This window comes from Haliaeetus albicilla, chromosome 13, assembly GCF_947461875.1.
Source record: "Haliaeetus albicilla chromosome 13, bHalAlb1.1, whole genome shotgun sequence".
Lineage (NCBI taxonomy): Eukaryota > Metazoa > Chordata > Aves > Accipitriformes > Accipitridae > Haliaeetus > Haliaeetus albicilla.
This window is the reverse complement of record NC_091495.1, coordinates 12,320,981-12,348,363: the sequence shown is the minus strand read 5'-3', so window position 1 is coordinate 12,348,363 and position 27,383 is coordinate 12,320,981. Positions and strand designations below refer to the sequence as shown.

At 41.5% G+C, this 27,383-nt stretch overlaps 2 protein-coding genes across 13 annotated transcripts in view; one reads left to right on the top strand and one right to left on the bottom strand.

Moving 5' to 3' along the window:
- Window positions 1-195: 195 nt before the first annotated feature.
- On the bottom strand, window positions 196-21,520 carry ANGEL2 (angel homolog 2). 6 transcript variants are annotated; one of them, XM_069800168.1, is made up of 13 exons: window positions 21,153-21,519; window positions 20,794-20,961; window positions 17,177-17,275; window positions 14,647-15,080; window positions 12,217-12,470; window positions 9,658-9,727; window positions 7,516-7,937; window positions 6,395-6,521; window positions 5,689-5,749; window positions 3,549-3,712; window positions 2,942-3,008; window positions 2,321-2,372; window positions 565-696 (listed from the first exon to the last, which is right to left on the bottom strand). In XM_069800168.1, exons 4-12 carry the CDS (start codon window positions 15,071-15,073, stop codon window positions 2,342-2,344), a joined length of 1,623 nt encoding a protein of 540 aa, XP_069656269.1. In that variant the 5' UTR covers window positions 15,074-15,080; window positions 17,177-17,275; window positions 20,794-20,961; window positions 21,153-21,519; the 3' UTR covers window positions 565-696; window positions 2,321-2,341. The 6 variants fall into 6 exon arrangements, with proteins under 6 accessions (XP_069656268.1, XP_069656265.1, XP_069656264.1 ...); XM_069800167.1 differs by lacking the exon at window positions 2,321-2,372 and having other exon boundaries at window positions 196-696; window positions 21,153-21,520; XM_069800164.1 differs by lacking the exons at window positions 2,321-2,372; window positions 2,942-3,008 and having other exon boundaries at window positions 196-696; window positions 17,177-17,346; window positions 21,153-21,518.
- Window positions 21,521-21,634: 114 nt separating this feature from the next.
- The window catches only part of RPS6KC1 (ribosomal protein S6 kinase C1), a 93,079-nt gene continuing 87,330 nt past the window's right edge, over window positions 21,635-27,383 (top strand). For 2 of the 7 annotated variants that reach the window (XM_069800157.1, XM_069800155.1), the window contains exons 1-2: window positions 21,636-21,808; window positions 26,607-26,642. In XM_069800157.1, coding sequence (XP_069656258.1) covers window positions 21,704-21,808; window positions 26,607-26,642 — 141 coding nt within the window. In that variant the 5' untranslated portion in view covers window positions 21,636-21,703. Of the gene's footprint in view, window positions 21,809-26,606; window positions 26,643-27,383 lie in introns of all 7 variants that reach the window. The other 5 variants (XM_069800156.1, XM_069800152.1, XM_069800153.1 and 2 more) reach the window with 5 other exon arrangements.

Here is a 27,383-nt window from a genome sequence, read left to right as displayed (position 1 = left end):
TATCTTCTTCCTTTGGAAGTCTAATCTTGCAGCCTCTGCACTGACTACACTCTAGGTAACTGAGGAAATTCCTTTGCAGAAGCATTTAGATGAAAGTGTCTACAGAGCAACTTTGTAGTAAAACAGTACTTTCAGCTCATTATAAAGTGTGGCATGCACACAAACTCACTCCCCATTACTTGAAAAAGCACACAGTTCTCAGAGAATAATCACTTTTACTATGATTTACAATAAAAACCATTTACAGCATCTCTGTGAAAAATAATGCCATTTTGAGACTGGCACAGATGTTTTCCATTATCAAAGAGGAAGCTAATGTAAAACCTTTTCTTTTTGCCTTAAAGACTTCATAAAGTAATTTAAATGTTTTTTTAAAAAAAAGTCTCTTTAAAAAGTCTACACAACACTAACAAATCAGCATGCATGCAAACTTATTTAAACCGGACCAGCAGTGCTTGAATTAACCTTTAAAAAAAAAAAAATAATCACATAAAGAGAGAAGGTGAAGGTAACTTTACCTACACAAAAAGTCCTTTGGATATTACCGTTCAATAAGCCTGAACTCTGCTAGCAATGGCAGGTGGTCAGAAGAGTTATTTTCATTGGGAAGACCATTAACAGTCCAAAGATCTTTCTCTGTTAGAAGGGCCAGCCTGCCAAGAAGTTTCAGACCTCCATGAACAGAATCTTCTGCTCCTGGTTTAAAGAAAAAAAAAAAAAAAAAGTAGAAACATTCATCATTGTGGGCTTAAAAAAAAAAAAATCACACATACATACGCACAAGGAAAAAAACAGTATGGCAGAAAATCTGAAGTCATTATTGTTCCATGCAAAATCACCAATAAGGTAGTTCAGAAATTCTTCTTGTTTGCTATTACTCAGTACAACTTTGAGCTCTGCTGATTCTAAGTACTCTGCAAGACACTACCCCTCCATTTTGTGGAGGGATAAATTGAGGTAGAAAGGGAAAGGGATTTATTTGTTCATTGTAACTCCCCTGAAAAAGCCTTATACAATCCAGTCCTATACTCTGGCACAACAGCATTGCTGAACAGAGCTGAAACTTGCAAAATTAAGCATCTTTTGAGAGTTACTGGTTCACATAACATTTTATTTCTGTATCCTCAAGCATGCAGTTCTCCAGCAGGCAACTCATACAGGAACTCTTCTTGCTCATAAGGAAGAAAGCCTTCTGGCATTTCCCTTCCTATCTGTTCACAAGAAGGGGATCTTCCTCCATTATTTCCTGCTACCTCTTGCTATTATCACCTAAAAAACCCCCAAACAAACAAAACAACCACTACAAAAAAATCCCCCACCACACACACACAAGAAACACCATATTGCTCATGGAAGAGGGGAAGATGACTCACAGCTTTGCTATTATTACACCTTATTATTACACTATACTTAAAATATTTGTGTCTTCATTAAAAAAAAAAACAAACCCACAAACAAGAACCAGAAAACCATCACCAGCAAAGAGTAACAAGCTTTTTCCAGCTCAAGTAAAGAAATTCCATTGAGAATGAGATAATTCCATGGTATGTCAAACTTTTAGACTTCTGGAGCTATCTACTTGAGTGAGACGACTATTCAGCAACCCTAGCTATTGCTTTCAGAGCACAGAGATTACTCTGAGCAGGTTGGGTGCTCTCAGGACCAGCACAAATGGCAGCTGTAACTTTGACAAGAATATTTTCTATATGAAAGTGATCAGCAATTTCAGAACTACCTGGCTGAACCTGGTACTGGCTTACAATTAGGCATATTTTAAAGGATTATCCAGCAACTGTTAAAACTCCTCAGATAGTTCAACAGCTTCACTCCATTGCCATCTGCCAGCTTTCCAGTTCTCTAACAACGCAGCAGCTGTTTACTGCTGCTCTGAAGAAAAGTTTTTTACTGCAAAAATGTCTCAGTAGCTCCACAGCACACATTTGCCCAGCTCTTGAGCCAAATTTATCATTTGACAGCACCTGCATGGCTACGAAGGAGCAGTTTATTGCTACAGAGAGCTTGGTCTGCATGCAGTGATGTCAGCTCAGAGTACTCTGGAAACAGCAAAACTGAGTCCTGCAGGACTCGGGCAGATACTGAACGCTGCTTTCACAGCAAATCCTGCATACCAAACCAAATACTTGGCTAAGCATGACATAGACTAAAGCACAAAAACTTTCCAAAAAAACCCCCTTTAAATGGAAAAAAAAGTGATCCATCAGCCTAGACCACATTTAATACTCACTTGTTCAGACTGAAAATCCAGACTATTATTTAGTTTCTAAGAACTACCAAAAAAAGCTACAGCAGTTTAAACTACCTGGAGAATTCAAGTTTGGTCTCATTCTGTACTCTGATGTGGGGTGAAGAATCTATTTGAAAAACAAGTGCAGAAAGAAAAAAGTGCTGTAGCTCTGCTGGGACAATGATGGTGCAAGAAAATATATAAGCATGCACATTAGGATTAAATTTTGCACAGGTATGCACTCTGAAATCACACAGCATTCAGAAGTTATTTAGATACTTCTCATATCCTAGTTTTTCAGTCAAAGCTTTTATTTGTGTTGTAAAGCTTTTGTATTTGATACTTTAAGATAGCATTTACTGTGCGTGTTATGACAAATGAGACATTCGTGCATTGACTCAATGAATTTCAACAATCTAGTCTCAAGGTATAAGAGATGAAGGTGGTATTTTCATCTTGTGTATTGAAAACAATGTTAATTTATAAAAATCAGTTGCAATCTATAGCGGGAGCAGGAGTATAATCCAGGTTTCTTTGTTCTGAATTCTGTGCAGCCATTTATCTGCTAGCACTGCACTGTGCAATGACCTTTGACGACGGCATAAAACACAGAACTAATGATGACATGGGAAAGCACGCTGCTCAGAAGTATCCATGGTAAGAGCGCAAATGCAGTAAAGGATAGCACTGTGTTACCCATCAAGAAACACACCTGCGGAGGTACCATGTCTTTCTTGCACCATCTGGTGAGTTTTAGCTGCAACTGCAATCAAGAGAGTGACAACTGGGCATGTGCAAGTGACTGCTCTCAGAGCAAAGGCCACAAAAGGTCATTTACTTGACAGACATTTCATCAAGACTATCTGAAAAGTAACCTTCTAAGAAACAGTTCATTTATCAGTTTTAATGCACATCGTAAGTTGCTGTTCACCATTTTGTCGATTAAATGATTGGAAATAGTACTTCCTTGTAGGTCTGGCCACTAAGGTCCTGCATGAGTTACTGACAGCAGTATTTCTCAGGTGCTACTTACACAGCTGCTTTTCTGTAGCCTCAGCTCTTGTCTCAATACTGAGATGGCAACTACAGGAACACTGAGGTAGGTGGAAAAGTTTGCCCTGTGTGGCACTACAAGTCCAACTGTGGGGAGTTGACAAGGCCAGCCACATTTCTCAGGTAACAGCTGACATTCAAGGCACTACCACAAACCTCCAAGGTACTTCATATGGTTTAAATTTTCACTACGTTTCCCTTAGAACAGCATCCAAATGTTCCTATTTAGCATTCATGAAAAATAATTCACCTGGCTGGGCAGCAGTATCATCATTTGCTGCAGAATAGAAGATATAATCCACAGTGACAGCACTTCGGGAGTGACAAGTTGTTACTTCTGGTATCCCAGTTTCAGGAAAGTAATGAGAATATACTGAAGACAATTTAAAATGATGCTGCAATTTTGAAGACAACCTAAACAGGAGTCAAAAGAAAGGGTTTTTATTTTCTTGTCTTTCCAAGAATAAGCAATGAAGAAATACCAAATAGTTCCTGGTTACAAACAAAATTAATTATCTGGATATGCAAACTAGCATTTCTCTCATGTGATCAACCCCATAGCCTTTTGTGTAAGTGGCCTAAACCTCTGAAGGCAAAATGCAGGCAGCTTTTTCAAGTAAAAGGCAGACACCCAAGAGCCTATCAAAACTGGCTAAACTGACACTTCAAATATACATAGCTTTCACCTCCATCTACACTTCGTGTGAAGATTTCATGTGTCCTTGTTCAGCAGTCTGTCCCTGACACATGGGTAGAAGTGTCCATGAGAGCAGCTTACATGAAAACAACAGACCCTGAACTCATCTAACCAGGCCCTTCAGCATATAGAGAAATTAAGATTTTTAGTTGTTTTTTTCTCCCCTAAACTAAAGCTATCAAGTGCTTTCATGTTAGGCTGTGCCTAAGTTTCTTTCCTCCACTCAGGCTCCCATTTTGTTTCTCCCCATCATGTCATCAGTCTGTTCCTCTTCAGTTCAGCCCATCTTGTCTCACCTGTTTTTTCAATCTTGAAAGCAAACTGCAAAACTGCACCTTTCAGCAAAAGAGCTCCTCTCTCCCTCCCAGCCATTTGCTCCCATCAGCACTGCAAATCATCCATCCCTCAGCTCTACCTGCCTCACCTTGCATGGCTGCATTTTAAACCTGAGCTGCAATGTGTTCCGATTAAAAACCAAGCAGTTTAAAGAAAAAAATCAGCATGTTACCTGCCTGATTTAGAAAAGAGACACAAACATGCCAGTCAATACAACACAGAAGGTTAGTAATTTCTGCTCTTGTTAGATGACATCCTTTTTAAGATGAGGCAAAAAACCCTGCAAGCAGTGTTCAACATGTGGCATGCTATGGGTTTACACCATATAATAGGGCTTCCTGTCTTGTCATCTACTGCTTTTCTCAGAAATGCCATTACTTAGCTTTTTCATCACCAAGAATCACCAAGGGTTTTAATATACTATCTGCAGTGATACCAAGATTTCATTTCTGGTAAGAAATGGCTGACTTGGAGCCTGACATAACACATATACAGCTAGGGCAATTTCCTTCTATGCCTTACTTTGTATGTCTTTACCAGTTTGGTAAATGCAAATACATTCTTCCTTTCAAAAAGCAGTTATATTTTCCTTCTCAGTAGTCTAGTGGTTGCTTCCTCCTACAGTTTAATAAGCAAATGTTTTGATCTGAGTAAGAGTTGTGCTACCAAATCCATAATACTCCAAATTTCTGGGACTCAAAGAACTTAAATTCTCCCACAGAACTTCTGACAAGGAAAATCTTCCAGTTCCTTTCCCTCCTTCATCCCAATTTCATATTGTATTATAGGATTTTATTAGCATCCATAAACCAGTATCTCAAAAACAGTAAAAAGAGAAGTGCCAACAGTTAAGCAGCTGGACAACAATGGGTTTTTTGTTCATTTCCCCCCACCTTAAAAACATGGTTGCTGCAACTGGACTGAAGTTCACAGCTTTCCTACGATATCACTACAGAGCAAGATGCCCTGTTTATATCAAGGCGTGACTAAAAATGTCAAAAGCATTCTTTTAATAAGCAGACAGAAAGCACCCTCTAAACAGCACTGACACCTCGCCCCTGCATTCTGAAATAATATCTGCAAGTTCCCACAAGAACACACACTCCATTATTTCCAGTTCTAGTCTTTTGCTGTCTGATCAGTCTCTTCACGTTTAAATGGATGATGATTTTTTTGCCAGATGGGCAGACTGGGTTGGCTCAGCATCTTTTATCCACATCTGGAATGAGATGCAAGTTCGGTCTAAAAAAAAAAAAAAAAAAAAAAAACCACCAACAAAAAACCAAACCCAAACCAAAAAACCAAACCCCAAAACTAGGAACCATAAAGGGCCTCCATTTTTTTCCCCAACACATACTTTTCAGATGCTATAACAATCTCCTGAGTGTTGTCCAGTTTTGCTGCTTCCAATTTTTCTCCTGCAAAATAAAAATACATTCAATTTACATTTAAAAATAGGATGTGGGTGAGACCAGTATTGAAGAGCTACAGAAAGGAAAAGCTACAGAAAAAAGTATCTTTAAGTACACTTATTTTTTTGCAGCAGGCAAGATACAATTCATAAAGCTGGACTAAATTCTTCTGTTGAATTAGTAAGATCCCCTCCAAAGACTCTTTCAAATTATGTCCCATTCATTTAAAATTGTTTTTTCTGTCAAAGAAAAAATGGTGGAGGAAAGATGTAGTAATACTCAGCAAGGAATCACTCTGCACTATAAGACATAAACACTGAAGCAGAACGTATATTCGTGCTGCATACGTGTGCTGCATTCGTCCATCTCTTTTCCCAGTCACAGCACAACTGGCTCTCATGATGCAAACACAATAGTTTAAGTATTATGCACCAGCTTGTGAATGGCAATTTCTAACTATTATCTTCTTAAGATTCAAATTTGCAACTCTTTACGTGAACAAATAGCTTTAGACTCTAATGAGCCCAACAAAGAAGTTTTGCAAGCTCAAGACTCACTGTTTTTCCCTGACTAGAACAAAACATCTGTTTTTCAGTGCTACCTGAACGATATTTTCAAAGGACCACAAAACTCATCAACCCAGAAACTGACCTGCATTTTCTTCTTTTTGTTGCTGTTTTATTTCATATACACAGTTTTGTGAAATACCTAATTTTTTTGGCCAAATTGGAATAGATAAGATTCTTCGTCCCCTTGGAAACTGTTCTTGTCCAGAGACCTAAGGAAGACAACATGAGCTTTTCTCAGACAGAAATCTGATTTGAAAAAAACAAAACAAAACAATACAAACCACAACACAAAAGCAACAAACCAAAACCTGGAGTGGACATTTTTTGTAAATTTTAAAGTTTTAAGCAAAGCAAAGCCCCACCCCTTTAGAATAAATCTTTTATAATGGCTTGTCAAATCTCTGTAAAAATAACAAACACCCCTTATGTACACCCCCTTTGTTTGCTCTTACCAACTTTTTTGCAGGTACCCAGTTTTTCAAGATAGTTCTTATGACACTAAGCTGAAAGACTACCAAAACCACTTTTAGCAACATAACAGGACTGAGTATATACAGCTCCCTAGCAGACACTTACTTTATCTTCATGACGTTTACTCTTCTGGGAGCAAGTCAAGTCAAAGCTGGGCTTGAAACAACTACCCACTAGCAACAAACACCAGTGGGGTTATTTTTTCATGTCTTCTCGTTTTATGTACTCCAGTTACTTTCTATTAAATAGCATTTGACACATCCAACAGCTATATACAAGAGGTTAGGCTCAGCATCTAATTGCATTTTTGCTTTTACAATTATTCTAGCCACTGTAATTCAAAGTTTATCTAAAATAAGAGTCATCTTTCCATGGAGTACACAGTAGGTATTTGATTAAGTAGTTATTTTATCCTACTTAAAGACTGGGACACTTAAACACAGTAATACAATCATCCTGTGGATAACTACGTTTCAAGAACAATTAATTTGTTTGCAAGTTTTTAATTTCAGAATGCTAGAAGCAGATACAATATTCTGTAAGGCACAGCTAATATACTCAAGCATATTTTAGTAAATCCACAGTAACTTTCGCTTTGCAGACTGCGTAAAGGGCCCTCAGATTGGTACTGCAATGGAAATAATCACAGCTACAGCATACTAGCACCACTCAAATATTTCTCTTTAATCAGCATTAATCTTTTTTTTGTGAGAAGTGAAAAGCATAACCTACCTTCCCTATAGCAAGTCCTTCATAATTTAACTTTCCTTCCTTTATAAATCTGTACAATGGAGAACCAGGAACAGAATTGAAGTCACCACAGATAATAATTGGACAGAAGGTACCATCCTTCTGAGGGGCAACACTAGCAATCTCTGCCAGGAGCATTGCAAGCTGGGTCAGTTTGATGTCCCCTCGCCTTGGGTTATACAGCAGATGTGTATTGGCTATACAGATTGCAGCATTAGTTTTACAGTGAAGTATAGGCTCCAAAAGCAACACCAGTCCAACGTTATCCCTGTCCAAGAGTGGAATATCGTGGCGAAAAAATTCCACAGGGTTTGATGAAATCAGGCGAAATTTGGAAGTTTTGAAGCAAATGGCACAGCCATCAGGTTTTCTCCCTGTCCTCATTTTATACTCACAGTGATATCCTGCAAGAAAGGCAATTAAAAACATAAAATACCATTGTATAGAGATTATTTTTTAAAAAAATTAGAAAAACCTCACACTACTTTTCTTACATGGCAGTCAACACCCAGTCTGAAGTACCAAAGACTATGTGAAGTTCACATAGAAAAGTGAACACAAGAGTCTTTCTGTCCTGTCTAGCTTCAGTTTACATACTACAGGAAACGTGGTCTGATACCTTTTGTGATGTGTAACCACCTACATACTTTAAGATACCAGGCATGTTCTTCTCTCCCCACGTGGAAAAATCCCAAACCAAAACAACAAAAAACCCCTCTGCAAGTCACATGAAAGTGGACTTGCGTATTGAAGTTTTTTTCTAGATGTTACCACAATGGTTTAGGAATAATACCAGAGAAGCATTCGAACCAAAAGCAATAATCCCTGTAAATCATAAATCACTGTCTAAAATGATTCATAGAACAAAGGTCTCAAACATATTTACATAATTATGTAATTATCATGTTAGCAGCAAGCTTTCAACAGGGAAACTGAGTCACTCATCAAATGACAGTATCGGAGTTCAAACAAGTCCACCTGAAAATAGTAATTTGCCAAGTTCTTCATTTTATGTAGAGGTGAAATGCAGATTTTAATGAGACCTTATTGATGTAACAAAAAACTAATGATCTTGAAACAATATCTAGTTTTTGCCATTTTAAAATGCTTCTCTGCCCAGTCCATGCCATATGAATTCATAAAGTACAGCCCCCATGAAGTGGAACGAGTCGACCTCTGAGTTCACACCAGTGCTGGAACAGAGGATCCCTACTCCTCTCTGCCAGCTCCAGGCCATGTGCTCCTGCCACTTGTTGTGGCACTTACTGTTAACTCAGTAAGCCAACAGAAAACTAATCCAGGAATAAAAAATCAGTCTGGATAGTATTCTGCTGGACTGGTGGATTTCACCAAGGTAAAGGTCTAATAAGTGCCAGAACTAGGCCGGAAGAAGGGGCAGGACTGGGAGCTAGGGAGGGGAAGAGGAAGAGCTACAGCGAGCTCCAGATCCTCATGTATAGCAGCAGGAAGCTCGGTTGCCCAGACGAGCCTGGCCTTACAGTGTTGTTTCACATTTCAAGTGGATTTAAATCAGTACTGCCATTACTCTACCTTCTTTACAAACACTCTATTCTGAGAGCTAGACTACCTGCAACTAACCAAGAAAGAAAAAAGTATCAGTCCAGTGCTGTTCCTTGAATGGGCTCCTCCTGGCATCAGGCAAGTACCAGTGCCAGGAAGAGAATGGGGTCCTGGGACTTGAAGGAGGTGCAGGGCACAAAAGATTTAGATCAGTTTAAACCACCATGGAATCACACCCCTAGCAACATGTTCCTTCCATAAATTCACACGGGACAGCGATAAGACAGTGCTATTTAGGCTGACTGACAGTACTAGTATAAAAACTAATTAATATAAACTCACCATGGATAAAATTTAGTGCTGATATTTGGAAGGTTTCAAGCCAGAAAAACTATCTTAGAAAAGCCATCCAACAGGAATACTAGTAGAAAACACTAAGGTAGTTTCAAGAGAGCACTTGATGAATTTATAAAGGGGAGTACACAACATTGTTGCATCTCATGGCAGGAGACTTGATTCTATAATCTAAGAGAGTTTTTCTGAGGAAAATAATACTGGGGCAGGGGAGAAGACAATGTATTGGTCACAAGAGTTTCATCATACCCAGGGATTCCAAACTTGACTTGATCTCTGTTCTGTAGTGGTCTTCTTGGACTTCTTGTAAACAGAGTACCTAAGGCAAAAATTTACAATTAAAAGATATTAGTAACTACATCAAAATATTACTGTATCATATCTCTGTTGACCAGTCTGCATAGGTATTAAAAAAAAAAAAATTCAGAGGCTTTTTGTCTCCGTAATTGCAGAAAAGGATTCAGTCTCCTATAGAAAATGCTCCTTAAAATTGTGAAGAGGGCCTCAATTCCTCCCACCCTTTCTCAGACAGACATACATTTTCAGATGTGAAATTAAATTTATGAAAACAGTGACCTGCTAATACATTCTCAGCAGTTTAGGGGAGGGCTAAATGCCAGAGCAGTGTGGTGAAAAGGTCAAGGGCACACTTTTCATTACCTACAGAGTGGACAACAAGCTTCCATTTTATAACAACCTGAAACAAAGATCAACCTCAAAATACTCCATTAAGAGAGTTCTGAACATCTTGGAGTCTTCTCCCTGCACACTGCAGTAACACACAGATTTACAGCCACCTTAGGACTCTGATGAAGGACTGAGTTCCTGAAGGGTAACAAGTTAGCACTGCTTGCTGAAATGCAGCAACAGACTGTACTTACCCAGCTGATGCTAGCTCATTCAAGGTCTCAAAGGAGAACCAATATTCAAGCAATATTCTGAAGTCTCTGCTTCACTTTAAGGTTACAGTTCAAAACAATTGATCAGTTAAAAGTCTATGTCCTTTAGCAAGAAATTCCTCTGGGCAAAGGGCACCTGCACCTACTAGGGTATGTGAGCAGCTGCTCATCATGACTCAGTGCATGCAATACAAGGCATCGCCTCTTTACCCCACTGCTGTGTTCTGTGGCTCTGCAGACTTTAGCAAGTACCCTGAACTGAACTGCTTTTTGCTAGAGGGGTTGGCTTCAGCTCCAACCCTTCCATCCTGGAGAACAGTCTGTTACCACTAATAGCACCAGGCAGATTGTCACCAGAGTCCCTTTGTCCAATGCTCCTCCCAGAAAGCCCACTAATGTATCTCACTGTAAAGATACATACATACAATATGTATAAATTTATTAGGAAGAAAAGCAGAGCTTGAAGGGGACTTTAATGTCCAGCTTCCTGGCTATGTACTAACATAACTGCATTTTTCAAATGGTACAAGGTAGGTTTTTTTCTGTGGCTTCCTTAATACAACTACTTTGATTTTTTCAGTACTGTTTTCTGACGTGAACAAGTTGGATTCTATCACCAAACTTTTAATGGCCTGAACAACTGAAGCAAAAAGTTTACTGACTTGACTTCCTGAATAAGATTAACAGTAAGTGACATGTCCTCAAAAAAACCCCCCAAAACCCCACAACCAATCGAGAACACGGTTAGGTATTTTTTGAGACCCCAATATAAGCAGAAGTTCAGAGTTATGCCTCAGAGAACAGCAAGCTTGTTCACAAGTCAAACAGTGCAGAGTACCAGATGAAGAGAGAAATGAACACCTCACAGGAATACTTTTGGATCAGTCTCACATGAACGCTACTAACACCTGCATCTTTCTCTCAGCCTTGAACATTAATCTCAAGAAAATGGAGATCCACATAGCAGTCTCATCACTCCAGTCCTCATACAATCAAAAAAAGTCAAACATTTGAGTCTGCCTTCCAAATAAAGAATTCAGACATAAGTTCTCCATTACCTGGTCTAACGAATGGCTCTGAAGGATTAGCAGCCAGATTTTAGAAAGAGACTTTTGATTCACTGAGTATACAGACTCTTGGTGTAACTACTACCTAAACAAATATGAAGTCAACGTCACACACCTGGAAGTTAGAAAATGCCCGTCCTGGAGGTTGTCTCAATTTGACCCTCCTGTGTGCATGCATACTATTTTTCCTCCACAAAAGCCTGGCATGCAAGATTAAGTGTTTGCAAATAACAACCAACTATTCAATCTTTCACATCCTTTGTACCAAGTAACTTATGGCACAATTAAAGAGAGAGCCTCCTGAACTGTACAGTCCCAGAAGCTGAGACTATCCTGGAGAAAGGTGCCCTGTTCTCCTACTCTAAGCATCTATTGTTAGCTACTGTTACAAACATGACACTAGACTAGGTGGACCTTTGACCTATGCAAGTAAAGCTGTTCTTATGTTCAATGTCCTATTTAGAGCACTCTACTCAAGTGTGCTCTAGGCGCAGACTGAGAAAGATTTATGTGAAGAAAGAAGGTTTTGGACTTACAAAAAAAAATTGCAGTGTATCAGCAGAACATCAAAGTCATGTCAAAAAGACCATTCTAGAAAGTTATGGACAAAAAAGGCAACTATGAGTAATATGCACTGTAGAGTTTGCCTTTTCTCTAAGTTCAGATCCCACAGAATACAGTAATTGCACAAGCATAAATCAAAACTACTGTTAAGCATGGCATAACTAAACGGTCCGTTGGATTCACTAGACAGCCCACCTATCAAAATAAGGAACAGCAAGAATTGGCTACTCCAGTTTATCAGTTTTTAAGAAATATCCACATGCTCATTTTCTACTTACATCTGCATCCAGCTGTTTGATTTCTTGTAGAATGTTGGGAAATCTGTATGTCCAGATTAACAACCGTTGCCTGCAGTGTTTGTACAGGTGGGAGTTATCTTCTAACAAATTCTGTGAGAGGATATTGTAGGACATGACTGTAAAATCAAATTTTGCCTCACTTTCCGTATTGCTTTGGTCAGTTTCTTTATTTTCAAAGATTTTCATTGTTCCACTGTGCTGACAGAAATATTCCCAATGTCTTTTGACAGTTCCTGTTAAAAGCATATGAAGCAGAAAAAGTTATGTAATAGACCGTATGACTTCTTACTGCTCTTAGAAATCATTCCACTGACAACTATTTGTCTTTCAAATTGCTTAAGCAATTAACAATTGATTAGCAGTGATTTAGACCCTCTGTTTAAGATGAACTTTATACAAGCATCAGTAAAAAACAAAACAAACAAACAAACACACACCCACACCCCCATCCCAAAACACAGCACAAAACCATTAATATGCCCTGGATTTCAAACTGCTTTGAAATTAGGAAACTGACATGTTCTAAGGAGATGGTTGCAGTCAGAGTACACCACCCTGCTCCCTGTAGAAAGGCCGTCAAACTGGTAAACCAAATCCAGTCTGTTGACATAGTCTTATGCTGCCTTCTGCCACTACCTCCTCAGTGGAGATGGGGTATGTCAGTCTGGGGTACACCCTTTAGAGCAGCATATGGGCATCTTGTTGATCTCTTTAGCCATGACTAACAAGGGGAATCAAACAAAGGGTTCAGCTCTAGCCTGTGTACAGTCTGAAAATCTCAGCCATAAGCTGCAACAGGGTGCATTACAGGGGTCCCAAAACAGATAAGGAACCTGATCTCCCTCAGTGAGGTTGAGAAATTAAAAAATTAATAAGCCTCAGAAATACCAAGAACTTCTGAAAAGGCTTACTTCGCCTTTCTGCCATTCCTAGTTTCATACTTATTCTTAGCATTATTATATGAAAGTTTATAAAAATATACCTGCCCATCATTAAGCATCCAATTATTTTTCAGATATGTATTTCTCCACTTACAAAACTCATGAACAAAGGTACCTTTCAGCCTTTATGTCTGAACTTATCTGAGAGTATACCGAGCTCCAGATAGCTGTGCTATCAACCAGTGGCAGACTGCAGCTATAGCTCTTAGTATCTGCTCTATTTGGGCATTAAATTTCAGCACTGTACTTACATTATTCAGGACTTTATCTAGTATTTGCAATGAATACAGCAAGGCTTTAAGTACTGCTTCTATAGTGGGAGAGAGGCTGCATTGTTCCTCAACAAGCATCTTTAATTACCATCACCTTACAATATGTGAGCAAAAGATAACCAGGTGGGACCACAATGATAACCACACTCTCAAATAAAGGTATGTCAACGGGGGCTTAAGAGAGGACTCAGCAATAAAGGCACAAAGCAAACTCCCTTCCTTCAGCTCCTGAAGATGGATATGATGTTTCTGAGCCTTATGGATATTTGTGTCCAAAAATCCCTTTGGGATGCAGATGGCATCTGTCGCCCTTTTCAGCCATAATACAACTTCCAGTTTATTTTGTTAAGGAAGTGATTTATGCAAGAGGGCCTTAATTTTTACTGTGCTCCTCTATTTGTTTCACAGTAGACAAAACTGTCACTATCCACAATACTCAGTAAAATATTTGGATTCTATGTAGATGATTATATCTGTAATAAGCCAACACAGACACTTTGAAGTTTCATGAAAGTCTGTTACTGAGTTGGGTAGACGTCTTTGCACTTCATATTGTATTTATCTGGATAAGTACACTTGCTATTTGCTCTGCCAGGCATGGTCTGACACAAAACTTGCTAACATGCCAGTGGCAGAATACAGTTATAAAAACAAAACCACACAATCACACTGGAAGCAAACACCACTAAATCTCAGTCCATTAATTCTCAGTTATCTAGGTCACAGATAACTCGACTGGCTCAGAAAGAAGCCAATTCAGGTCCAGCAGGGCTTATGAACTCAGGTACAGCACAAGGAACGAAGCTATGCAACTGCCAGCCCTAAAGCAAGTTAGCTAAATCTTTTTGCTTTAAAAGAGTTCCCCAAGTGAACAGACATGATTTGGCAACAGACACCTGAAAGAGTTGTCTGAACCAACCTCAGGACTCCCCAGCTGGGCAATCCCTCACATAACTGACTGCATTCTACTGCCAAGAGCAGTGAACCTAATTCCAGCAGACTGTTCGACAGCACAAAATACAAGTTTACAGACTAAACAGCATTACAAAATGTAACATTTTGAAGACAGATGTTTTCTTGAGAGAGGTGCCAAGAAAAACAGTAACTCAAAAGGTGTAGGCAATACTGCTTATAACTTGTTAGATGTGTTTAGCATTACAAATAAACAAGGAAAATGAGCAAAGAGCATCTTTTACCTTTCTTGCTGCTCTGTTTTTCTTCATTCTGTGCTACAGAAAGACACAATGCTTCCTTCTGATTGGAGGAGTTTGTTTCTTCTTCAGGAGTTGAAGTATCATGCTGGCCACTGAGTCTTCTCTTCTTTGTCAATGGCTCTTCTCCCTCAGATTTCATACTGGGGTTAGGTAGGTGAAAGCAAGAACTTTGCGTGAAGTTATCAAGCTGCCAATTAGAGTTCTGAAATTGTGTCCAAGGCCCAAAAAATGGAGGGAGTCTCCAGTTTGCTGAGAAATCACCTGGAACAGGGGGTGGAAACGAGGCCCAGGGATGGTGTCCGGCCCATCTCATACAGCTGGAAACTGGGCTGTTCAAGGCGAGTATCTGAGAACCATTCCAGTGGGTGATCCAGTCTCTTCCCAGCCTCTGCATGTGACGGGGCAGCATGGAGTGTCTACCAAAGAAAGCACAGGTTTCATTACTTACCCACAACTACATCTGCCTACAGAAGGCTGTAGATGCAAGTCATCCTGGTCGTGACTTGTAGAGAAATAATATCTTGTATAAGCTAACACATACAAGACATTCAAACCTTTTTAGATACATACAAGATATTTAACCCTTTATCTAAATGATATGCAGAGTGGGACTTTTCAAAACAACCTTGTATTTTTCTCCCCCTTCAGGTTTACAAATGCCATTTAATTTCCAAACTCTATCCATTTGAATAACTATTTACAATTTATTTTCCGCCTTGTTGAATTCAACTACCAGATCTTTGAAGTGCTCAGTGGAATGACCTTTACAAAAGGTCATTTTTGCATGCTGCATTAACTTTATGATAAGGCTATTTGAAAGGCATCAGAAAACCACTTTTCCTTCAAGCAGTCAGAAATTTGTTCAAAAGCCACTGACTTGGCTTAAACCACAATGCCAAGAAGACAGGGAAACAGAGGTACTAACTCTCACAGCATCCCTGGCACCAGCTTATTGACTAAATTTGTATTCTTATTTCTTTACCAGCTGGGAAAAGCACAGCTTAGTGATTAAAGCCATAGAAAATAAGGTGATTTTTTCCTTTCTTCCAAAAAAATAAAAAATAAAAATCTGTGTGGCAACAAAAACGCAGGAAGGAAGGCTGAGTGACATCAAAATGTCTCAGCTTCCTCACTGTTTAAATAAGAAGGCGTATTTTTAGCTTACAAGCAAAAGATATCAAAGATCAGTATGCCTTAAGCTGAACTAAAGCGAGAACGTCGCAGCTGCCGTTCACCCTAGCAAACAAGCCTAAATACAACTTCCAGCAAAACCAGCTTCTGAAACAGCACTTTCCACCACAGCGCACCAGAAGTAGCTCGACAGACACATTAGCAAAACATACCCCAGGGCACCAAGGCATGACCGCGGAGCCGAGAGGAAGAGGCGCCACGCCTTTGCAAAACCCTCCTGAAACACCGCTTTTACGGAAAAGCGCTGAGAAAGTCTCCCTTCCTAAAAGTCCAGCCCCGGGCTAGTAACTTCCCCACAATCACCGACACCCGGCAAAGGAAAAGCCCACGGCCGCGCCGTGTTTTGTTTACCGCGGCCATGCTCTGGCTAATGGCGGGTATTTAAAACAAGTGACTGTCCATCAGCCCCCGACCTGCCCCGCCCGGCCGGGCCGGGGGCTCAGCTCCCGCGGCCGGGCCGCTCGCCGGCCTCCCCCCGCCCCGGCGGGGACTCGGGGCTGTCCGTGAGCGGGCAGCTCCAGCGCCGCCGGGCCCCCGCCAGCCGCGCGGGGCCCCCGCACAGGCCGCCTCGGCCTCCGCCCCGGCCTCGGCCTCGGCCTCGGCCTCCGCCCCGGCCCCCGCCCCGCCGTTTACCTCCCGGCGGGCCCGGGCGCAGGCCCGGCCCGGGGGGGGGCCCGCTATCGGCGCCGCGCAGCCCCGGCTCCCCCAGAGGGGGTCATCCCAGGGCAGCGCCAGCTCCGGCCGCCGCCACCGCTTACCCGGCACGGGCGGCGGCCGCGCCGCGCCCCCTCGCTCCTGGGACTTGTAGTCCAAAGGCAGGCGCTGCGCCCCGCAGCCATGTTTGATCCGGGAGGCGGGCGCGGAAGCCAGGCCGCCATCTTGGGCCGGGGCGGGGTGGCGCCCCGGGAGCCGCTGCGGCTTGCCTCGGCCGCCGGGAGGGGGCCGCACCGGGGCAGCAGGGGCTGCAGAGCGCAGCAGCAGCGCGTTGTAGGCTGCTTGATTTCAGACTTCTGATTCTTTGACATGGATGTCGCGCTCTGCTAACGCAGTAGTTTCCACATGCGGTCTTCTCCCTGGGATTACCATGTGGTCCCTGTAAGGTCAAAGGGTCGGTCTCAAGGTGTTTCAAGGTGCCATTTCAGGGCAGCAGCACCATGTTTACTGCTTGCAGAAAAACAAAACCCACTCACCTGAGAGAGTATTTTAACATTCTCAGGTTAAAACGCACCTGAAGATGCCCTGCTGAGGAGACCTGGCCTCCGGGACGGGTGGGAGACCTGCCGGCCCCACGGGCCCCGTGAGTGGACCCACCGCTACTTACCAGCTACATAAACAATCCTCTTGATCTCTGTTGATGTTGCTTGAATAAACACTTGAAACGCTTTCTTGAGGTCTTCTGAGGACACAGTAAACGCTGGCTCTGTTTAGGGAAACGTAGTACAAAGCGTATGAAATACGATAGTGCTGAATCGTGCAAATGCTGTGCAGGAACTGTAATCAAGTAAAATACTGTTTCTCAGCATTGCTTTTACTTGTGTCATAAAAGTGAATGTAAATAACAATAATTTTAAAGTTTCCCCAGGAGTGGTAGGGAAGACTGGAACTGGAATAATGTAATTATGTTAAGAGTGTGCTAGTTAGGCAATATGTCAAATGCACTTTGGGTTTTCTACTTCTTGGACACAAGTTACTTACTGGCAAAAGGTAAAAATACCCATCCATTTTCTGTTAGTTTCTTCACAACGTAATAAGAGAGCAATGCTACTAGCTCCATAATACGTGGGTAGTAAAAGATCTCCCAACCATATTTTCCAGGCCTATGTTATTTTGGTAATTTGTTCTTTTCTATATTTTTGACATATTCCTATGTATTTAATATATTTCTAAGATAGAAGACGGTATGCCATAGCTTTAGCAACAACAACAAATGCTGTTATTTTTAGGAACAGAGGGAATCTTCCCATGGAATGCAGTTATTTTCTGTATTTTGACCTGCACAAGACGCCCAAGTTACTCTGTCACTTCAAAGGTTTTTACGTAATAGTAATCTCAGTAATGATGCTGGAAAAAGGGAAGGGGTGAAGCTTTGTGGGTTTTTTTTGTTTGTTTTTTGTTTTTTTAAGATAAGCCTTAATGAAGAGGAAGATATGCTGTTAAGCATAAAAGTTAATTGTGTAACAGACAAAATAGAAGATAAGAAAAAGATTAACCTATTAATAAGATGCAAATTGTTTCTCATCTCAACGTTGCTATTATTTCTTGCCTTGACCTAGGAAAGTCTTAATAAGCCAGTAACACTTAATTGTGGATTGTTTACTCTCCTCTAATTACTATTTTGTGTATCTAGGTTGACTATACCATGCTAAGAGATATTATTCAAAATAGGTATCTCCAAATTCTGATTGTAACTAGAAGCCAAATTATTTTATGAGTCATTTGAGCTTTTGAAACTCCCTAGTGAATGCAGGCTACTGACTCACTGAGGGATGTTTTGATTGATTATACTGCACATAAGAACAGCCATGGTTGTTCAAATCAATGGTCCACTGAGCTCAGTTTCCTGCTTTCTAAAAGCAGTTAGCAGCAGATGCCTAGAGATGTGCAGGAGCTGGGCAAACTTCAAATGGACACTCTCCCTGCCTGTAGCTGTTTTCAGCTCAGTAGATTTCCTAAGCCTGATGTCTTTGTCTCTTTAGTTACTCTCAGTGACTCTCTCCCCCAAGTATTTGAATTTGTGAACTTTCTGCATCAGCAGCATCCTTTGACAAGAGTCCTGCTGGTCTAGCACTCATTATGTGAAGAACTATTTTATTATTATTAATTTCATGACCCCATTCATACCAGCTTCACTGGCCTCTGGTTCTTGTGTTAAGAGAGACTGAACAGTCCATCCCCATCCATCTTCTCCATGCCACTCATGATTTCATGGACCACTATCATGTCCCCTCATGTTATTCCTTCTTCCATGCTGAAAAATCTCAGACTACTCCATTGCTCTGCATGAAGAAGCTATTCCATATATCTGATCAGTTATTGTCCTTCTTGGTTCAACCATGGAGTTATGCTGTTGCAATATTCTCTTCTCTGTCTTGTTCTCTACTCCTACTGCTTCTTCTCCCTTCCTCCTCCCACCAAATTGCTAACTTTTGAGTAAGACAGCATTTGAAGATGGAATTTTTTTCTCAGAACATGCATCAGTTGTAAATTTCAATAGCCATGAGCTCTATTATATAAATCATCAGGAATTAGTCAATGATGGCTTCAGTCCCATTGATTTCTGTTTATACCATTAAAACCTCAAACTACCACATCTTATGAGATGTTACAAGTAAGTGCTGCTTCATAAGGAAATTTATACCAGAACTGGTTGTGTAATCACATTATTACACTAGAGGGTTATACGAGCTGCATGATGTATCAAATAATTAGTATACCATGCTAGAAAATGTTCCTTGTTTACTTGAGTGTATTTTCAACCAGCTGTTTGTTTTTTGGATGTGATGCCACTATATCTGAGTAGATGCAAGCTTCCTATAGCTAAAATTAGAGAAGTTGAGAATAAAAAAAGTATCCTTGAGATCATTCTGTCAATTTCAGATCTAACCAAACCTCAGATTAGATTCCCTAATATGTACATTAAAATTACTCCAAACAGAAGATCTCTTCTTGGAAAGTCTCTTTCAATGAAACTTCAACTGCATCATCATTAGTATAGGTAATCAGTCACTATCTAATGGAGTTTGATGTGTATCTTTTAGCTTTGCGACTTAGAAACTTGCTTTGGAAGAATGATGGTCAAGACTGAATTATCTCTGAGGTGCTCCTTTTGGTAGTTACTTCCATGAAGTTAGATGTACCAACACCTTGTCAAAAGATGTAAAAGACACACTCTTCCTCTCTCAGAAGGTGAGAATAGCAAGTGAGCTTCTAACAATCAATGTCCTCTTTCTTCCCCATTCCTTAAGAAAATGTTCCCCATGCAAAATAGACTACACCTATCAAGCAATTCTTAAGAGATAAAAAGGATAAAGAATCTTTCTTGATAACTGAGAATGTCAAAGTAATATATAAAAAAAAAAGGAGAGGCAGGATGCTATAAAACTCATGCTTGGACTGTTTCTGTCCTATGACATGTTAGGAAGAGTCATTGTGCTCTCCCACAGAAAACTCTGGGATAGCACTATTCAAAGAAGCAGCTCTATCTGGATACTAGAACACTTCTATGTGGAGCTCCTCTGACCTGACTTTGCTAGGCTCTCCAGGACTGTCAAATCAACACCAGCCCTGCGAAGGGAACAGCTGGTCCACTCATGTGTGTTTCCCTGACTCTACACATTTGCAGGACCTACTTGCCTCTGGTATGCAGGTTGGAACTCCTATTATAATGAGATATGAATTGAATGAGGGCAGTGTTGAAATTAAAAGTAACAGTAATCTTGTAATCACTAGGAATAAGGATGAGGTCAAACTGTGGCAGTACTTCCAAAGAGCGTGACACTGAAACTGCACGGAAATACTCAACAGTGAGCTTGTAGAAGGGAATCTGACCTGGAACTCAGAAAATGAATGTGATTATAGAAAACAGCCTTTCATTTACATAGCAATAATTGGGAATGTTGTAAGGATTCACAATGCCGTTCAGTCATCCTCAAAGGAGAGACACTTGCTTACTATGAGCTTCAGTACAAGAGCCTCTCATCTTTTACAAAGAAATGCAATTAAGTATTTTTCTCTATGTTAAAGATCTGCATGAAATCAGAGACATTAATAATCTGGTAATGAAAAGATGATTTTTCCAAGATCTGCTATTAAATGAATGAAAACAGAGTGATAAAACCAGAAAATAATCTTAAAAGTTTACATAATCTTAAGTGTGATCTCTATTTGCATAGATCTACGTTGGTACAGATCCCGCTACAGCCAAGTAATTGAAGGTACCTGTAATCTTACAGAAGGAGAATGTCTTGCTGCGCAAAGTTGCGCTCCTTTGAACTGAAGCAATGCGCCTCAAACGCTGGAGAGTTTCCTCACACCAAAGTGTTTTGCAGACCCGTGCGCACACGGGAACCCATCTGCAGGGAGGTGTCCAGGTACAGCTTAAAGAATCTGGAGAACACGTGAAACACAAACCATGGCGATTCAGTAACCATCAAACTTGCCTCTCCGTTAACATTCCTCTTTAAAATCCGCGAGTCACTTCTGCGTCACAGGCCTTTAGATTTAGGGCAGCATATCTTAAAATAGCCCAGGGCGAACGCTGGAAGTGGTGTACCACCGCTGTCAGCGGAAGGCCTTACCACAGATTTGTAGTCGCCGTGCAGCGCCTGCCTTTGACAGGGGCTCGGTGGTCACAGCCGAGCGTAAATCCCTCACAGCCGTGCCCTAGCAGAACGCCGTGAACGGGACTGGGCTGCCGCAGGGCCGTGCCTGGATGATTTGACCGCGACACCTTGGCTTCGCCCACGCTACGCGGGCTTTCAGGCTCCGGAGGAGGCGGCGGCCACATCCAAGCTGCCTGCTAGGAACCGGGGATACTCAAACCCGGCAGCCGGAGGCGGTGCGGGAGGGAGAGGGCCCGGCCAGGCCGCGGACCTCCCGGCACCCTGGCGGCTGCGGCGCAAGCCTCGGCCCGCCCGCCAAACCCAGTTAAAGAACACCCACCCACCCACCCGAGCAGTGCCCTCACGGCCGCCGCCCTCCCCGGCGGGCGGTTGGCTTCCCCGCGGCGGGGCGGGCCCGGCCCGCCCAGGCCCCCGGCACCGCCCGGGCGGGGCGGGGCGTTGCTGGGCGCCGCTTCCGCCTCGGTCGGAGGCCGGCCGGGCGCGGCGGCGTTGCGGCGGGGGGCAGCATGCTGAGCCCGCGGGAGCGCGGCGGGGACCTGGCCCGCTTCTACACGGTGACGGAGCCGCGGCGGCACCCCCGCGGGCATACCGTCTACAAGGTCACGGCGCGGGTGAGTCAGTGCCCGGCCGGGCCCGGGCCCCGGCCCCGGCCTCGTCCCCGGCCTCGGCCTCCTCCGTGCCGGCTGCCCGGGGCGCCGCGGGCCGCCGCCCTGCCCCTCGCCTCCTCAGGTCCCCGGGCCCGGCCTACCTCTTATTTGGACTTGAAAGCCGGCGCTGTGTGCGGAATAGAGCCTGTGGCTGGGCTGCCGATGGGGATCCTGGCGTGCCCTGCGCGGATCAGGCCGGTCGCGACGTGGAGACCCCCCTCAGGGACACGGGTGGGCGGGAGGGAAGGCTCGCAGACGGCGGCCTCTCCCGAGCTGAGCCTCGGTCACCTCCTGCAAACTTGTGGCTTCACAGAACGTCGTTAATTGCCTCAAACGCGCTTTGCGATTAACTGCCAAATTCTTCCCTGTTCCTTGCAGGGTGTACGAGAATAGCTTAAAAACAAGCAACTCTTTCTTTCTTTCTTTTTCTTTCTCTTCTACCCCAAATCTCTCGGATAGGTTGCAGTCGAATTGCTCTGTCTTCCCGCCTGCCCCACAGTGCAGTCAGCTCTGGAGGGAAAAACGAGGGAGCGGAGTATGTAGGTACAGCGCGCCCATGCTGGAAGCACAGAGCTGTTTGAGTTGAAGAATATTTAGACAGCCCCTTTCCGAAGGGATGCGTGTGCCTAGGGTTCAACCCCATTTAGGCAGAAGAGGGTCTGGGTGAATCAGAGAGGCCTAGAAGGAGAAGAAGGAAAGCTGAAGCAGATAACTGGGTATCCGGAGTGCTGGCTTGGTGCTAGTTTTGCTGAAAGCTCCTTCTGTTCCCCTAGGGAAATGTCTTGCTTTCTTTTCTCCTCTGCTTTCCTACTTAAGCCAAAAAGGGAGGGGAGTAAGTAAATATGTGGAGATAGGTGCAAGAGGAGTGGGAGTTCAGGTCGCAGGTGTGGTGGGATATATTGAGAGCATCAGAAAGTGTCACAGAGGGGCAGAGTTTAATTAAATGACCTCTGATCTTGTAGTTACTGCAGCTGTAGACATTCTGCCCATGAGAGCAACATATGTTTATATGCACTCTTCCCTTAATTCAAAGATTACAGCATGCTGTATATGTATATATATTGTAGTCTTTAGGTTGTTTGACTATGATCACTTTGTGTGACTTGTAAAATTAAAAATTTTTTTTATTATTCTTTTTTGTCAGATATATGTATACAGGTCCACTGAACACAAATATGGGATGTGTTTAAAACATTGTTTTTAGTCCAATACAATGTAATATTTGTTAAGAGGAAAAAAAAAAAAAGAGTTGGTTTTTCCTATGATGATTTAATCTAAAAGGCCTTTCCTGAGATAGAGGCAAGGAAGAAAACAGTGCCATCACATCTCTCTGCAGTAGCTCATGATGGGCTAAGTCTGTGTGTGTGTTTTAAAAAGTTGTGTCAGTGCAATAGGGAGTAATAGGAATGAGCCAAGACTTCTGCTTATTTTACTCTGGTGACTTTGTTCTTATTGGATAAATCCAGTTAAAATGCTCTGTGATGCTCTGGTTTATGCAGAATTGTTCAAAAGCAAGTTGTGGCTAACTAGTGAGGAATGTCAGTCTTTCTCCATGTCCCATAAGTTGTAGATGCTCTGGTGCTTTTCCAAGTGAGGCAGTGCAGAATCAGGCAGTGTGCTGACTGCATGTGATTTAGTGCAGAGCAAGGAGCTGGTAAGTCTGTGACCTGTCCAAATTAAACAGAGTTGACCAGAGATCACTATTTCTTCAGTGTGTTTTGATCTCTAAAATCCTCAAAGTGAAAAAATATTTCTCTTTTATGCAACAAAGGATGCTTTGGATTCACAAATGTAGAAGTATAAATAATTTTGTTTCAGTAGGGCTCTATCTGGTAATCTGTTATGTAATACTTGAAGTGAGGATTTGGAGAATTAGATGCTGGACAAAATGATTTAAAAATAATTCAATGTTACATATCTGTTACCCTCTCTTTTTCTCTCCTCCTATTCTTCCCTCCTGTTCCTGCAGTGATCTGGCTCCATGGTTGATATCACAGCACTACAGCTGTATTTGCTGATCTGATGCTCAGCAATTTTGGGGGACTGCCAGGAAAAAAGTGAGGTGGATCTTCCCGTTGTGTTGAATACCCTTCTGGCCGAGATCTAGGGTACTCAGTATGTACTAGTGGAGGTTTTTGGTTCCTTTCGGTGGTGTATGAGTGAATCCTTTGTGAAATGAAGTTAAAGGAACTTTCTGTTCCAACATAATCATAGATTAATAATCACGGATGACAAAGCACTTGTTTAGTGTGTCCTAAACATCTGACTCAGAGGCACAACTACCCATGCAGTCTGTTCTGAGTGCTAAGGTAGTCTATCCTTGTGGCAGCTTTTTCTTAAAGGTGGTTTTTTTTTTTGTATAACAGAGAATATATATTTTATTTCCTTGTAAACTGTGAAATAATTGTAAGTGCGGACAAGATTAAATGAATATTGGCTTTTTTTATATCCATTTCCAAAGGTTAAAGAACAGAAAGACGTATCAGCAAGCTGTGATACGAGGAGCGTTCTTTAATGATATCTGAAAATATAGGCCACTAATAAAAGTTCAGATAATTTAGAAGATTACAATTATTAATGATAATTAAAATTCAAATGAGTTATATTGGATATCTGCAGGTCAGACAAGGAACAGGATAATTTGAGGTACTTTGATGGTGAGGATCCTTGTAGGATCTCTGTTTTCGGAGCCTAACACAGTAATTATGCATTGCTTAGCTCATTGGTGGGTATCCTAATGATATTTAAAAAAAATAGATTGAAGTTGCTTGCATTACAGATTTGCAGAAGGAGCTGACTGCACTGATCCTTGTAAGTGGATTAAAAAGTGTACTGAAAATTTTGGGGACTGGATCATCTTTGCCAAGTCTCTAGGTTGATTGTAGGTTGGATTGAAGGGGCAGACCTCTTCTGAGGTTGACCTTCAGAAAAGGATATGAAGAACAAAGTAGGACAACACATAAATTACTACGTACTGACTTAAAGTTGGCATGGCTGGTAGATATAGAAGGCGATGTAACATTAGAACAAGTGTGAAACAGGGCCTCTGGGTTTTATTCCAGATTCTTACTAACTGGCTGGGTAATTACTCATCTCTCTGGGTCTCCTTCTGCCCATCTGGTAACTTACCTAGCTGCCAAAACAGTTGCAAGGCTTTAACTAAAGGTGAACTGCAAAGCAAAGCAGTTGGTGTGTGCCCTTTGGTGTTCTTCTCTGATGTGTAGCCATGCCTATGATAGCTTCTTCCCCCAGCTCTACAGGCTCCTTACATCAAGTACGCCAGCTATTAGAAAAGAAGGTTAGAAATATTTCACCAATTGTACATATGAACTGCCTGGTAACGAATGAAGGAGCAACAGCTGCCAAGGTTAAAATTTGGTAAAGTTGCCAAATGTTAGATTACTCAAGAGTGAGGAAAAGTTGAGGAAGGTTTTGTCAATGTAGACTACGCTGGAAGAAGAGGACTTTGATGTGCAAGGTGAGAGAAAGACTTGTGAAGGAAAATGTTTTAGGTCTTTTGGGAGATTGCTGGAGGAGGTGACACTTCTCTTTTCTGTTTTGTCTCCTCCAAAATGTGTGAAAGATTACAGTGGCTGGGCTGTGTAGTAAGCTGATGTTACGAAATCTGGGAGGCTTTGGCAAGGATTCTTCAAAAATGAAAGGGAGGAAGAGAGCTAGTTTGTGGGGAGCATGAAGGGTATGTTATTGTCACTTGGCAAGAGGAAAGTGAACATTCAGTGACTTCCATCTTAGAGCAACAGCTGTGTGGTGCTTGTGATACAACGGGATGGTGTTTTAGTTTCTGGGGTGCAAGTAGTGTGGACTTCTTGCACTTGCCTATATGCATCACCTATTCAGAGCATTAATTATTCTGGGGTGTGTCAGTGTGTGGATAGTCTCAGTTTGGATTGAGAATGCCCTACTTTGCTTTAGCTAACAATAGGCTAATTATTTTGTTAAACAGCTTTGGCTGAGTTATAATGAAGGATATACTGACTTGCACAAGATAATTGCAGTTATGAATTAAAGATGTCTTTATTTGATTTGTTTGTTTATGTGGATATGCTCTTACTGCTGTTTATAAGCCCCAATACAGAACTTGGATTACGAAGGCTTTTGTGATCAATATTTATTTAAAGAAAAAAAAACCCTGACAAAATACAGGCAGCTTTATGGTGTGTAGCCAAGCCTCGTTTTCACTGCAATTTTCCTCTGGACGAAGTCATTTATAATTAATTAGGCAAAGAGTGTTTAAGGAAAACAAATACCCAAGGATAGAGTCAGACGTGTGTGCGCATTGATGGCTGTAAGTAAAGTAGAAATACTGTCTTAGTAAATGCAAAGCCTCACATTCACAGTGAAGTTGTGTGCAGCTTATATTAAGCCAAGTAGCCTTAATTAGCTCCGCTTATTGGGAGTAATGTGGCCCTAATATGAATTAATGGGAAGAGACTGGAAAGATGATGCGGGAAGTGCTCTGTGTAGCTTTGTTTTGTGAGATGCCTTCTGTACCAATTTGCTGAAAATGTACGTCTTTATTTCTAATCACAGCGACTGACTCTGCTGCTAAAATACCTCACCATGTTGTATTTGGATATTAGACTTCTCTGAAACTAAATGAAAACATTTCTGAGTGTAGAGGAACATGCAACTATTTGCCTTTTTCCAGATTTTTCTCTTCAGCAACAAATCATTGATGTTACTCTTTAACTTCCAAACTGAAAATCCAAGCGCTTACATGGTTTTTTGTTTTGCTTTTCAGATTGTTTCAAGAAAAAATCCAGAGGATGTCCAGGAGGTAACAGCTTAAACTTGTGCAAATGTCTTTGTGTATCATACTATGCCTTTTGAAGCATCTTTGATGTAATTTAGCAATTTCTGTCTGTTTTGTCATTGCAATAGAGCAAACAGTTTTTTTGTATGTTTCCATTTGTCTTTAGCTTTCATAGTTGAAAACAGTAGCTAGTGTAACATGTTGCAATTCTGCCCTCAGTGATGAATTGTGACTTGAAACAAAGTCTTAGGGAGTAAAGTGTCTTTTGATGACGAAACTGCTTTGATAACTTTGCAAGCTCTTTTCTCAGGGCTGGAATTGGCAAATTGATGGTTACTTAACTCCTACTGGAAAAATTAGAGATCAGTCCACAATCCAAGTCTTAGGTCTCAGCTGTAGGTACTCTTTTCCTCTTTAACCAATACTTCACTGAAAAGCCTACATCATTACTGTCTATTAGTGAAGAGAGAAAATGAAGGAGCGTAGGAGCAGTTGAGAGAGATTAGGCCGTAAGTCATATATTATGTCTCTCTCTCTGAGGCTCCTTAAGTATTTTCCAGTGATACACTTTGATAAAACTTTAAAATTGCTTATTCTGCCTCTTCCAAAAAGGCTTTGAATAAGGTTCTGCTGTATTCTTGTGCCTCTTTAATACCTCAAAAGACTGCCATGATCCATTCTATTGAGACAAAAAAAATACATCATTTCTGTATGGGTTATGGTGTGGTGGTTTTTTGTTTTTTTTTTTTTTTTTTTTTTTTTTTT